Source organism: Xiphias gladius, chromosome 24 (genome assembly GCF_016859285.1).
Source record: "Xiphias gladius isolate SHS-SW01 ecotype Sanya breed wild chromosome 24, ASM1685928v1, whole genome shotgun sequence".
Taxonomy (NCBI): Eukaryota; Metazoa; Chordata; class Actinopteri; order Istiophoriformes; family Xiphiidae; genus Xiphias; species Xiphias gladius.
In genome coordinates, this window is record NC_053423.1 from 23,349,684 (window position 1) to 23,364,511 (window position 14,828).

The following is a 14,828-nucleotide window of genomic DNA, read 5'->3' on the forward strand; positions in this document are numbered from 1 at the left end:
ATGGAGGCAAAAGGCAGAAACATGCCCCCAGGTAACACACCAACACACACACACACACACACACACACACACACAGAGACGCAGATGTGGATGTGTTCTTGTATACACAAACAACAAGCAGATGTACATGTGGATTTGCGTAGGCATACACACACATGTATTCACATTCGTGGCACGTACATACATGTACATTAAAGCTTAAACATTCAAACACACACACGGGCAACGAACGAACACAATCATGCAGGAAACCACCCATACACACAGACACACACACACACACACACACACGAACTGGAGTGCAGATGTGCACAGAGGTCTGGATTCAGAGGGCAAGTGGCTTTGATTAATCTGCGCTGGCATTTGTGTAACAAAGCTAAATGTTTGTTCTTATTTAGATCAGAGATGACTGGAGGGAGTGTTGACATATGAGGAGTTCAGGAGATCCAGGGAACATTGGTGCAAAAAATGAATTTAGTGAATCGCAGTACTTAAGGGATCTGCCTGACACGCGGAACGTCAGTTCTTCACATGCACCGTGGCTCTGGACAATAGATTTATTTATTTTATTTTTTTTTTTTCAAATATAGAAAGCTGCCACCAGTTGGTTGAATCCCATCAATTCTTTGGGGAGACTAGCCAGTCAGGACCAAGTACGGCTAGGAGACGTGGGGCTGCGTGACCTCTTGCTGTCTACACCGGATGCAACACAGTTGTGCTTTTAAACGTCAGAAATTCTTATATTAAATCAGCAGTAGGGCCTGAATCGGCTCTGGCTGCATCCTGAAGCTTCTCCTCACAGTTGTGCCATTTATTACAAGTTCGGCTTCCGGTAAAAATTGGACAAGCGTAAATCTGCCGTTTAACTGACCTGGGTTTGAATCGGTATTTGGAAACCATTCACCGCGTCCATCTGTGGCCGTCTTTGTAAAAAGCTCCGAAAATTTTAGGCACATCAGTGTCGAAGCATCCGTGTTACAGCTTCTTTTAAAGCACGAAAAGCCAAAGACCGCCGGTAAAAGGAAAGCTTTGTGGAAACCGATCTAGGGTGAACATGGAAGAGGCCTGTTGCCGCCATGTTGCCGTGTCAATGTGCTGCTCATGGGACGGGTTTCTACTATGAAACAGCCTGGAAAAAAGTTTTATTTTGAAAAATGTGGATAGAAGTGTCAAGCCAAGTTATTTGTATAGAGTTTAGTGCCATTCAGAGTGTTCTGAGGATGGCAGGTTGTTACAGATGTAAACAGTTTAACAGTCTGAGACTAACGCACGTGAGAAGTGAACGTTTCACTGCTACTGATGTCTTCTCTCACCATCTCGTTCATGCCGTTACTCTGTTAAACCAAAGGCATTCGCTGTCAGTTCCAATGCTGCGCTGATGTTTCTTTATTCAACCTGGGCGCTGAATCCTTTCAACAGACACAGTGGATTCAAGCAACACTGTGGCTCTGGATCTCGGCATTTAGGTTCAGCGCGCCTCTTTTCACAAAATGACCCCCCCCCCCCAAAAAAAAAAGGAAAAAAAGAAAATATGCAAGCAGAAATCCAGATTCTGCAAGTGAGAAGTAGAGCTCCCAATCAACTTACACAAAAAGTTAAAACGAGAGAAAAATCAGTGATGGCTACAGGTCGTTACAACACAAATTCAAGATGAAACAGTAGCTCAGACGTGTTGCAGCGAATGCATTCGAATGGATTAAGAAGCAAAGACTTTCTGTAAAAAGAGACGCCTCCTGGCGTACAGCTGTTCATGGAACAGCCGCCCTCTGAGCCGTGCTACTTTACCACCCAGAGCAGCGACGCCTTTCCTGCGGTCTCTTTGGGACCGACCTTATGCATATTCCAACTGGCAGGTCACTTTCAGGGTCAGACTACCGTTGGTCTCTGTTATTTTTGGATATGCGTTGCCATGGAAACACCCGGCCGACCCCTCGAATCAGCCACAAACTTTCAAGGCGCACACTGGGATTGATGGTCTTTGCGTGCGATGGACTGTTTACTCCGACCTCCGGTTTGTGATCGCGTGAGCAGGAGTCCCGGCCGAGGCTTTCCAGACCGCCAAAGGAGCTTTCGTGCCAGCATTTGTCCATCGTTTCTGTCCAAAAGGTTGACATCTTGCTGAGCAACTAAATGGTTCAGTGGAAATCCACGTAGAAGCTCCTTGGATGTTTCAACTGTGTTTCCTGAAGCACAACAGATGTGTTGTATCCCAGTTTTTCCTCGTCGCCGTTCTCACTGTTCCCCTCTCAGCTCCGATTTATGTCTCTTCTCTCCTGTTTCCTCTCCTCTCCTCTCTTCTTGTCTCTTCCCTTTTTCCATTGCTCTTGTCTCTTCTACCCCCCCATTTTTATTATTGTGTAGAGAAACCTCTGTCCCTTTTTCTTGCTCCCCTGCAGGTTGCCTTTATTGATCTTGTCATTGACCTCTAAAGACAGTTCCTTTCCATACCTGCAAGTTGTGTTGATTAACGCCTCTTCATGTGAATCTCTCTGAAATCCCAGTTTTGACAGCAAGGTCAGAATTTAAATGTCTCTACCTGCCGAAAACAATCCGCTGATGAAATATATGAAATGATGCATTTTCAAACTTTAAATTTTAATTTTCCTCACCACATTTTGGGGGATAAAACACTGATGGACAGGAGCATTTTCCTTTGCTGTCTCCCAGCAGTCCATCTTCCAGCCTGCACAGCTCAGTGTTATATGATATCGGTTGTTGTATATTTTTGTTGATGCAGTGGGGTCAGCGTTTTTTTTTTTTTTTCTTCCTCTTCTGCCGGCTGTGTGCTGCCAACATTTCTTTACTGCTCCGGGCTGTGTACGTTGTTTTTTTTGATTAAAAACCGCTCCAGTGTCCTCACCCAGAATGCAATGGAAAGACTCTAACCCCATAAGCAGCTCTCACCAGTCACCTACGGGGGCCCGTGGGGGACAGTAGTTCTATTAATGCATAAATATTTGACAGTTCATTGCATAAATTGCGCGCAGGAGGGGATGCAAAAGTGGTTTCATGTGGGGTTTTTTTTAGCTTCTCATTTTTAATATCATGGGTGCTCAACCTTCCAGGGCATTTTTAACCTACACCCTGTTATAGCAATGAATGATTTAAACAAGAGTCTATTAGGTTCACATTAGCCTGAATGTTCAAACGGATATTTTGGCTATGTTAGCAAAAGTTTGAATACCAAGCAGTGAACTGTAGACAGACACAATAAATGTGAGCGTAGGGTGACCATAACCTCTTACACAGGGTAAAGAATCAGGCTTGTGACCAGAAGATCACTCATCGCAGTAGACGCCTCAGACTGACATTAAAGTGAAAGGGTGTCCTTTCCCTGCCACCGCAGTGCCATTGAGCAGGGACGTTCGCCCCTAGGTGACACGAAATATGCCGCGGCGAACGTACTGCGCAGTTCGGGTATAACTGTGTCAAACGCACAGAGATCTTACACATAATGCTGGGGTCAGCAAAGCTCCCTCTCTCCGGTTGCTTATTTGATGTCAACAAAAAAATAAAGGGCCAGTTTATCCAATCAAAGATTGTATTAAATGGTGTTCCTCACAACTGCAGCTCTTGCTTCCTAATCATCAAATTCAGACTTTGACTGTAGTGTAATCGTTGTAAGTGTTGGCTGTACATCCATAGTTACAGACTAAAACAGGGAATTGTACGGGAGGATAAAGACTCTGGCAGTGCTGAGGCAACTCCTGCTGCTCATCAGTAAAGGTCAATAAAGATCATATACAGTACAGTGTGTGTATTTAACGGCTTTCTCAGAGTTTGAGGAAAAAGTCCATGCGCCACCGAATTCTCAGGGACTTCGTAGGATGAAGATAAAGATAAATCTACAGACCATAAAGGAAGAAAACAGTACAAACCTTGCCTCATTAAGGGATGATTCTATTTCTAGTCACCCACTGTTACTTGGCAGAGTTTGTCATGAGTTGTCTGCTGACGATAAATGATTCTGGCGTCCGTTTATTTGTCAGATATTAGTTTCCTTCCCCGCCCAGCGATGGTGTGGTGCGAGCGGGGCATTCAGGTGCTGCTGACCACCATGGGGGCGTTCGCGGCCTTTGCCCTGATGACGGTGGCTATTGGTACAGACTACTGGCTGTACGCCCGGGCCTTCATCTGCAACAGCACGGCCAACTCGTCCCAGGAGGACTCCAACAACAAGGACAAGAAAGACCCCGGGGCGCTCACCCACTCCGGCCTCTGGAGGATCTGCTGCCTGGAAGGTACGGCTGGTTGCATGCGCGCATGTGTGTGTGTTTGAGGCTGTGGAAACCTCTGGATGCGCTGGGGGTTGAACGTCTGTGCGAGCTCCGTGTGCGTGCTCGCTGGTCATTGCAGGGTCTTGTCGAGGTCGGTGTGCTTATCACTGTAATCGGAACGGACATAAATAGGTGTCCTCTTTACCCGCAAACACAATCACTCACACACACACACAAACACACACACACAACACTAGCAGAATGATACATTGCTTACTTCTGTTTATTTGTCTGATTTATTGATCATTACTTGATGCCGGGTCGAACTTTTCCAGCCTTGTGACCATGACAACCATGAGAACCACACCAAGGAAAACAATGCAGGACCTAATTTCACCCGTGTCTCAACCCTGTCTCCAGGAAATTCCATTTATTGATCGTTTTCCCATTCACGTTGTGCTGGCAAACATCATCGCTGCCCGGATTATGTTCCGATTTTGTTTTTTTTCTTTCAGTGAATGAAGTGCTACATTTATCTAACACAGACCCCTCGTTGTGGTTAAGTTAAGACGACAAAGACCTTTCGTGTATTAAACCAGACCACAGTCTTTCCCCAACCTTTACCAAGTGTTGCCAGCGCCAAAACATAACCATGAAAATGTAATAATGCTGTAGTCACAAGTGGATGTTGACATATGTTGTCAGTGAATATGATGCATCCAGTATCAACATTTTTGTCACTTGCCAGATACGTTAATTACCATCATTTCCCCAATGCTCTCATAGGAAATGTAATCTGGTCGGCATTATCTTTCCTTCGAGACACAGTCTTTGCAAATTAGTTGTATATAAACGTAATTTCTAGGAGACAGGGGCTGCGTGTCTGAGTACCCTGAATTATACACCTCCTCACTAGCAGTGAGAAACCAAACTGATAAAGCAAACAATGTTAGTGATATTAATTAAATAAATCTATCGGTAAAATATATAAATCACGTCAAAATGCTAAACAGTACATCTACTTTGAGCTACAACCCACTCTGCTAAACGACACGATGAGATTAAAGCAGGCTGACAGCAGCAACCTGGAGCCTACGGTACGGGCTGCACCGGTGGCCACGGTGCACCCGGCTGATGCCCGTTCAAACGCAGAACCCCAGTGTCGCCGAGCAGCAGACGCGGCGGTCGCGGTTAGCGGTGCCGAAAGCACCTTGGAACCTACTGCGCAGAAATCCCTTGGCTACAGGCGCATCTAAAGTCCATATACACCACATCTGTGGTACTGGCTACACCCGCTATGCATTATGATAATATCATGACATGCTGTAGACCTGATAATGAGATGTTCTACAAGCTAATGTGGCCCCTTGTGTTCACTTTTTTTAGAGCGTCATGGTATTGTTGCACAATTCAGACCAGAGGATTTCAAGATGTGGAGATCTAAGCTTTGCGTCATTTTTCTTCTCCCGCTGCTCTCGCTCTTTTAAATCCAGGCACAGACAAACACAAATATTTACAGATACAGTACACACACACACACACACACACACACACACACACTCACACACACCCTACCTTCAACATGAAGCTCATCATAATGCCCCAGAGTCTCAGATATGAGTGGTGACTCATTCAGTGACTGATACAGTAGTGAATTCCTGTTTTGCTGCAGCTGCCACAGACCGGTTTAATAGAACAGGGCACAAAAATATACATATACACTATTAACACTCAGGCATACAAAGGACATGGTCTGCAGCTCCACAGCTGTTCATTATTAAGTTTCCTGCATTTTAGATAAACGTGTGACGCCTGGCATTCAACGTCCGAAAATTGGCGCGTTCATTTTAGAGGCATTCACGGAGAACAGCGGCCTTCTCTCTGCGTTTCCAGCTGTGTGCAGTCAGATCCGACATGGCAGGACATTTGTTGGATTTCTAGCTTCAAAGGGTTCCTCCTTTTCTTGGCTGACTTCGGTTTCTTTGCACAACTGTGTGTGCCCAAAGCGTCCCTTTCGCATTCTTTTTTCTCCGTCTCTCAGATACGCTATTTTATTGCAAGAGAGACATTGTACCCCCCTTTTCCTCTTGATATTAATTTTTGTCCATTGGATGCACAAATAGCTGCCAAGATAAACAAATAGTGGCTGTCAACAACAAACTGAGCGCACAGAAACCGGTTACTCTTGAGATTTACGACACAAAACGGGGGCAGGTTGCTGTTCTTCTGAAGTAAAAGCTTTCAGAGTGAAAAGCCAACTTTACTTACAGCAACCCGGTCTTGTCTTAGACAGGCGGGAGAGGTGGGAATGTACTGTAGTGTTAGATGAGACTGTCAACGTGAGGAAACGCGACAGCATTAGTTTGTTCAAATGCTGAAGACGGCCCTTACACTTTTTACATAGTAATGACTCTTGTTTGATGTTATGGCGCCGAAAACCTGTCAGGGAGGAGGCAGGCTGCGGGGGTCAAAGCCTCGGACTCTAACATGGACTGGCCTGGGTTTGACTGCAACGCCGTCTCCCACCAACGGTCAGTTAAGCTGTCAATTGACCTCCTTTGCGTTTTTTTTGTATCTTTGGGACGGTTCGTTTGGCTGCGCTGTAAGCGGATACGCCAGTTCCTCTCGGAGGCATGTTTGCTGCCCCCGGTGGTCGAAACACGTGGAATTTCAACCCGCTCTCTGGGACCAGTATTACTAAAACCGCAGTCACTGTTACCACCAGTGACCGCAAGTGTCGCCCAATCAACTTGGACTGAAATGTTGATGATTATAATGTAAAGGCTTATGTCCCATTGGCTCATGGTAACAATGCCAGCGTATCATAATGAACTCAACGATGACTTGTTTTGTTTAGTCAGTTCCTTACAGACGCTTAGAGCTCGGGTCTTCCGTCGCTCTCATCCTCCTCTTTTTGTTTTCTGTTGTTTCTGTCTGGTCATCCTCGATTCGTCTGTCTTCACCGTCCGTCGTTTACCTTGTTTACTTCTTCTGTCTCTTCCTCCTCTGCATCTTTCTATTAATATCTTTGTCTCTGCTTCTGTCAGTTTCCCCTCGATCACTCAATCATACTGTATACCTCAGCTTTTCCATTGTTTCCACCTCTTCCCTTCACCATTTCTGCCATCCTGTCTTTTTTCCCATCTTCCCATCTTCCTCCCTTCCTTGTGATCTCTCCTTTTTTTTTTAACCGTCTTCCTGACTCTCCCCTCTCCTTCCCCTCTGTCTTTTTTTTTTGTCAGGCTTGAAGCGAGGTGTGTGTTCCCAGATCAATCATTTCCCAGAGGACGCAGATTACGACCAAGATGCTGCAGAGTATTTGCTGCGTGAGTGACACACACACACACACACACACACACACACACACACACACATTGACAAATAAACGACAAATGCACACAGGCATGCATAGAAGCATTAGATAAGTGTACACTGGCATACACACACATCTCAACAGAGAACGCACATACACACACTGCAGTCTCCATCACACACGGATACAGAAAGGACAGAAGGGGATGGTGGGCGGACATCAATGCACGGATGTCAGATTCAAGCAAAGCGTTCCTGGAGGTGTGTGTGTGTGTGTGTGTGTCTGCACAGTGTATTTGTGTGTGTGTGTGTGTGTGTCTAAATGCCCAGGTGCATGGGGTTTGGAGTCTGGGGGTGTACAGAAAGCTTTCTTTTTTTTTTTTTTTTTTTTTTTTCCGCAGATGGATTGAACGAACAGCCTTCACTAATGGATTATTTTCAGCTCAGGACTGAGCCTCCATCGTGATAGCAGATTCTGTTCGAACGGCCCTGAACCTTTTTGGTTTCAGAAGTATATGCTCCATCCGTATATTATATAAATGTATCTATTTCTGTGAAGGAGGCTGTGACGCTGTCTCAAATTCTCACGTCTGCTTTGCTGTGTAACACTGACTGAACCAGTAAGCTCCACTACTTCTCCAAATACTGCACGATCCTCACGATTTGTTTCAGCAATAGAAAATGTTGAGAGTTTAGAGCAATAGGCAGGAAATCTTTGAAATTTCCACCGAATTCCTCTGAAATCCATCAACACTGTTATGTCTCAGCGCAACGGCCGTTTCGCGTTTTCCGTCCGTCCGTCCCATTAACGTGAATGCCTCGAGGGAATGGCTTCCATTTTGGCACAGGCGTTCGCTTGGACTCAAGGATGAACTCGTTAGAATTTGGTGGTCAGAGGTCAAAGGTCAAGGTCACTGTGACCCCACAAAACCCATTTTTAGCCATAACTCAAGAATCCGTACGCTGATTATGAAAGAATTTCACACAAATGTCTAGCAGGATACGCTGAGGTAGTGATCCAAAAGGTCAAAGGTGAACTTCACTGTGACATCATTACGTTCTGCAAAAACACTCTTATTCAAACCCTTAACTCAGGAGCAGAAGCGGAGATTGACCGGTTGGCGGAGGCATACAACCGCGAGGGTGGAATTATCGTTTCAAGATGCAACTATCAACCATTTTCCCTGATGATTCAACTGCCGATTTAGTTGGTTTTTTTTTTTTTTTTGGATTAGTATAAGTAGATGAACTGGTTTGTTGAAATGTCGAGTGAAGCAAACAATAGTCCAAACTCAAAGATATTCAATTAACAATTATACATAACAAGGAAAAGTGGCAAATTTTGACATTTGAGAAGCTAGAACCAGCATATGTTTGTTATTTTTGCCGGCAACATGAAATGATTAAGCAATCATCAAAATAGTTGCTGATTATTTCCATGTCAAGTGCCTAATATTTTAATTGAATAATCATTTCAGCTGTACCGCTAACAAATAAACCAGTAGGCAAACGCCTACTTAAAGTCAGCTCAACATTCTTGTCTTATCAGCCACTTATCAGATAATCAATAAATAGTGCTCAAGAGCCGAACACCACCCACATAGTCCCATTTCTAGTAAAAAACAAATTCAGAGAATCGTCTGCTGCAACTGTTTGACATGTCTGACAGAAGCTTCTATGAATAAATGCTTATCACAGCATTATCTTTTCCCTTCAGTGGCAAACAGAAGCTAATGCAGCTTGAAAAGTCACCTTCAAAACTTGAAGGCTTTGCTATTCTGTGTGTTCTTGCCTGAGATGGAGCCTTTGGGCGTTATAATCTTCTATAATGTCTCTCTGCCATATGTTATCGCAGCTGCTTTTAAGCTGGAGGTGTCTGCATAGGGAGGGGTTATGGGTGAAGCAGTGCAACATTTTGCAGCCGTATCGGAGGTCCTGCTGTAACTAACTAGTTATCTTTGACAGAGAACTGATCATTTTGTTTGAGTTTTCCATTCTTGAATAGACTGTAGATCTTCAAAACAGATCATTACATAGGCCTGAAGGCTCAGCCTCCATTTTGGCAGGTTCTCCTCCTCTCCTCTTCCTTGGCATAAACTTTGGCAAATTCCTCCTGGAGCCTGTTGTAGTGGCGCTGACTGTTTTACACATGTCATACTACTACTGTATCGAGGCTGTCCTCCTGTAAAAATAAAAAAAACTACCCCAGAGGTCGTCTGTGAAAGCAGCTTATTGCCACCCGTAGTTACTGTACGTTTTATTGTCAGGCGACCCCTGGCGGCTATAGCAGGTACGACAGAAGCAGAGGAGAAGATCAGGTGACATAGTATTCAGAGTGACAAAGTCCACCTTATGGGAAGGGTTGGGACTTCCACGCGGGAGACCACTGTCGGTTTCTTGTTAAGTTATTTAACCCAAACCACGATCTTTTCCTAAACCTGACCTTGTAGTTTTTGTGCCTACACCTAACCAAACCGTTAGCATATGGTTACTGTGACGACGAAGGTCCAGTATGCCGGCCACTGTTATGCTCCTATGGGATGTATCAGAGAGTAGGGACGACCGTTGGCTGTATCCTACATAGACTCAAACATCGTTTAAAGTGTAGCCAAGTAATTTAGTATTGTACTTTCAAGTGGTATAGGAGAATTTTTTTTTCTAAATGGTCAAAACCAAGTAGTCTTGGAAAACGCTTCCCATAATGCAACTCAGTGGGGTACTTTCGTTGGACCCTGCTAACCCGATAAACCCCAACATCTTCAGAACTCCATACCAGTTTGTACCTTTCTGTTAAAAATGTGTTGTCTCCGAGCTGTACTCGGGGTATATTATTTGACTGATTTCCTTTTATTTTAACAAAGCTCCTCCAGAGCCACAAAAGACATTATGTACTAAATATTATGTAGAGAATCCATATAAATAGATAGCTGCTGCACCAGAGCCAAGTCGTAGTGTCAGCCATAGCAAGTCTTGGTAACACTTTCTTCTCCCAGGAGTGTCACGAGGCTGTTGACTTTGCACCATCAAATAGTGTTGAACCTCAAAAAAAAAAAAAAAAAAAAACTCAGAGCACAGAATGAGTCGTACTTATCAGACACAACAAAGTCCACAAAAGGTTGAGAAACAATCACATTGCAGCCAAAAGAATGATGTATCTTTGCTGGATGTTGTCACCGGCAGGTGTGGTGCGAGCCTCCAGCATCTTCCCAATCCTCAGTGCCATACTGCTCCTGCTGGGTGGCGTGTGTGTTGCTTCTAGCAGCTTCTACAAGAGCAAAAGGAACATTATACTAGGTGGAGGAATTCTCTTCGTAGCTGCAGGTAAGACAACCGCTGGGCAGAGACGTCTGTCCTTCCGCTCACAGTTTTGAGAAAAAAATTTCTCCAGGGTATTCTTACCATTAAGAGCAAATGTGGGTTTGGATTTGATCAAAACACAAACTCAAAATGTTCTATCTGTTTTCGGTTTTAGCCTTGGTAGACCTGAAATAGCATGTAGATCTGCTGTTTCGCAAGAGCTGTTGTGATGTTTGATATGCAGATGGCTTTTCAATTTGTGCCTGTCTAATTGCTGTGTAACCGAAAGGAAACGGTTCCCGTATCCTTCCCTGCAAAACAGTTTAATGAAGCCGCAGATTAATTTGTCTCAGAGGAGCATTTAGAAGTCTTGTGTGTTTCCTCAGGCCTCAGCAATATCATCGGAGTGATCGTGTACATCTCAGCAGCACTGAGTGACATTTCCCCCAAGAAGGACGAGGACAAGAAGTGGCACTACTCTTACGGCTGGTCCTTCTACTTCGGCGGCCTGTCCTTCATCCTGGCCGAGATGGTAGGTGTCCTCGCCGTCAACATCTACATTGAGAAGAACAAGGAGCTGCGCTGCCGCTCCCGCACCGACCTCTTTAAGAGCACCACGCACGCCATGCTAAGGCTGCCCAGCTACCGCTTCAGGCGGCGCTCTCGCTCCAGCTCTCGCTCCACTGACCCGCCACACTCGCAGGAGACCTCGCCCATCGGCACCTCCAAAACCTTCAGCCTGCCGCCCTCTGCCCCGCCATTCTCTGTGGCCACCCTGCCCAACCCGCACCACACCAGCGGCGGTGGAAGCGGCGGAGGCGGCGACATCTCTATGTACACCCTGTCAAGGGACTCCAAGCTGGGCAGTCTCGGAGGCGGCGCCCCACCTCTCTACGGCACGGTGGACCGTGCCACGCTCTACCAGCTCCACAACTACTTTCCGAAAGATTCCAGCGGAGGCGGTGGAGGAGGAGGAGCCGTGATAAGCAGCGGTACTCTCCCATCTCACTCCAAGTCCAACTTGGCAGCAGCGGCAGCTGTAGCCCAGAACGCAGCACCGCTGAATAGCTCCACGTCAGCCGCCACACCGGCCCAGCCGGCCCAGATATCCACAGCCACCATGGAGAGGGACAGGGGCAACGTTGGAACCCTGGACCGCCTGACAGCCAAAAGGGACAGGGATAGCAACTCAGATACACTTAACAGGAAAACTACGCCAGTTTAAAAGTAAACCTCAGAGAGGAGGGAGAGAGGGCACAGGGAGGGCGCGCCTTAAAATATAAGAAGCGAGATGATATTGAATTTATACAGATGTTAGAGATATCTGAGTTGAGAGTGAGGAAGAGTAAGGCTGAAAATGTGTGGGTGACACCTCAATGGTAACGTTTCTGTTCTTGAGCCTGAGGTAGAGCTGCCATAATTACTTACCAATATCATAAACAGTCATAAAATATCCGACATTATCTGCAAGTTCACGGCACCTCCCTTAAAACGGTCATGACTTTTACTCCGAAAGCTTGATTGTCAATTGTACAGCAATGGAGCAATGGAGGCTTCGGGTAATCTTCCGTTTTCCTTCTCGTCAGTTTCACATGTTAGACAGAGTCACACACAGGCACAACTGGGAGCTGCCCAGTGAAACCAGTCTCCCGGTGCAGCAGTTGGGGGTTAAGTGCCTTGCTGGGGAGGCAGGGGATCTCACTAGTTATTTAGTTTCCCCGTCTTGATTTTTTTTTTTTTCAGCTGCTACGAGTTCTCAAGTCTTCAACTTGTCTTCAAAAAATAAATAAATAGATAAAAACAGGAAGCTTTGATTTGGTGATTTGTTAGTCACAAGACAGATCCAGTTAGAATTTAGACATTGAAGCATCTTCTTACCTGCAAACCAGCTATTATAAACCACACCGTTCTTTTTTTTACACCACAGCACCATAAAACGTTTTTTTTTAAAAGTGGCCAGATGGCATAAGCCACATTCTGTTACATTTCTGAATTAAAAGGAACAGAAAGCCAGAGACGGGTACGTTCAGCCAAGTAACAAGCTGCTCTGTGATGAGTTGACTGCCAATTCAAGGTCAACAGTAGCTACTTAACCTCTGATCCCAAAAGAGTGACCTCAGCCATACCTAACCCTACTGACACACATACACACCGCACACCCGAGGAGGCTGACACACTGTGAGCCTATCTATTTTTCACTGCGTCAAAGGTAATTACGGTGACAGATGGGCATTCTCCACAGTCTTAGAGAAAGGAGCAGCCGTGGACTTTAAGCTTCCCCCTGAACGCCTCCATTACACCACTGCCAGTTGTCACAGTTGGGTTAAACGCTGCAACAAATGCCCATCTGACCAAGTAACTTCATCTAATGTTACAGGCCCGGAGTCTTTCCATAAATGTGTGAAATATTTGCTGAATTGTGGTCAAGTGGACATAGACTGTTACTCTAGTTTCAAGACGACACTTAGGAATTGCGTTAAAAAAAACGGCGAGTATTTCAATGTGCAGACGGACTTGAATTGAGACGTCTATTGAGCAAACTTATTTTGATCCCAAACCTATCACCAGACGAGAGCGTCAGCGTAGGACGATTCTGTAAAACCTCTGACTATAATCCGTGACACTTTTTATGTCCAGTGCCATCGTTACAATTGTCACGTTCTCACTATCTGCACATGGCAACCTTGGTATAGTTAGCAGTCTAGGGAACGTTGGCTGTTGCCGCCGATAAACTATGGTTAAGATTATGGCTAGGCAACTAAAACACTTGGTTAACGTAAGAGAAAGATCCAAAGCTTGGTCTTTTCCTACACTTAACCAAGTAGTTGTGCCTAAACCTAACCAAACTGTGACCGTCCCGCAGGCTTAACCACGTGTTTATTATTTTAGATAAGACGATGGAGGTCTGGTATGCCTGCTGCCGTACGGGCACCATTTCAGGAGACACTCCTATGGATTGTGTCAGAGGGTCGGGACAGACGATACATATGGTGGATCAGGTTCGAGGGCTTGTTGCCTGTAATGGACGCCAATAGAACAGAGGCTAAGACTTCACATTAGGAAGGTTGACACTAGTACTTAGATAAGAGCTGTAAACACTTCGAAAACTGAATTTGTCCCGTAGCCAGTTTTCTCGTAGATATCACCGATCTCCATTCGTAAGCAGCTTTCTGGGAAAAAATAAATGGTTTAAACCCCAAAAATGCCAGTGGCTGACCAAATAATGTTAATAATCACTGGCATTAATCAAGCGCACTTTCAAGTCCCTGCTGATGAATTGTGATCATTGTGTGTCGTCAGACGGTAGAAAAGTTGCTAGATGCACCTTCAAAGTTGATGGAAGCACTTGTAAAGATGGACATTTTTGCACTCCGTGGGATGTTTAATTGCCTGAAATTGATTTCAGGGCTCGTATGACTGTTTATGGTGGTGATTGACTACTGAAGGCTACAAGGCAGCTTCCGTTGAGTGTTCCTGCAAAGGGCTGCAACCACAGGCAACAGGGTGGGGGTCAATTCAGTTTACACTCAGGGGGGTGGAGATTAAGTTAGTATGTAGATTCAAAAGCTAAAAGTTCAAATCATGTGTTACCCCAATTTGAAATAGCAACCAGTTTATCAAACCAAGTGCATCACTTATCCTTAAAAAGAACTTGTAAATTACCTTGGAAGAGTTTCCAACAAACCGATCAGAATTTGAGCACGATGTATTTTTGAGGATGCTTTTGAAATGTCCGATATTTCAGAGGGGGAAGAAAAAAATCCACGTCGGCCGTACTGCGTAACATTTTGGACTGAAACGTCACGTGTTCTAAATCTGATCCTTGGACTAATATATTGAAACTCTGAATGCACTTCTGAATCGGCTGCGTCTGAAAGAGGATTCAACCCGACCCTGGCTGACAACAACAGGTTGGAGGAGGAGGGAAAGAGAAAAGAACACAACGGTCGACTTCTATTCACCTTCCCTCCGTCTCTCTTTTAGCTATAACTATATACTATT

At 45.1% G+C, this 14,828-nt stretch overlaps 1 protein-coding gene across 2 annotated transcripts; it reads left to right on the top strand.

Annotated features, from left to right (window-relative positions):
* cacng8a (calcium channel, voltage-dependent, gamma subunit 8a) lies at positions 1–12,051 on the top strand. 2 transcript variants are annotated; one of them, XM_040122040.1, is made up of 5 exons: positions 1–31; positions 3,990–4,241; positions 7,460–7,543; positions 10,710–10,850; positions 11,213–12,051. In XM_040122040.1, exons 1-5 carry the CDS (start codon positions 1–3, stop codon positions 12,049–12,051), a joined length of 1,347 nt encoding a protein of 448 aa, XP_039977974.1. The 2 variants fall into 2 exon arrangements, with proteins under 2 accessions (XP_039977974.1, XP_039977975.1); XM_040122041.1 differs by having other exon boundaries at positions 4,014–4,241.
* Positions 12,052–14,828: the final 2,777 nt, after the last annotated feature.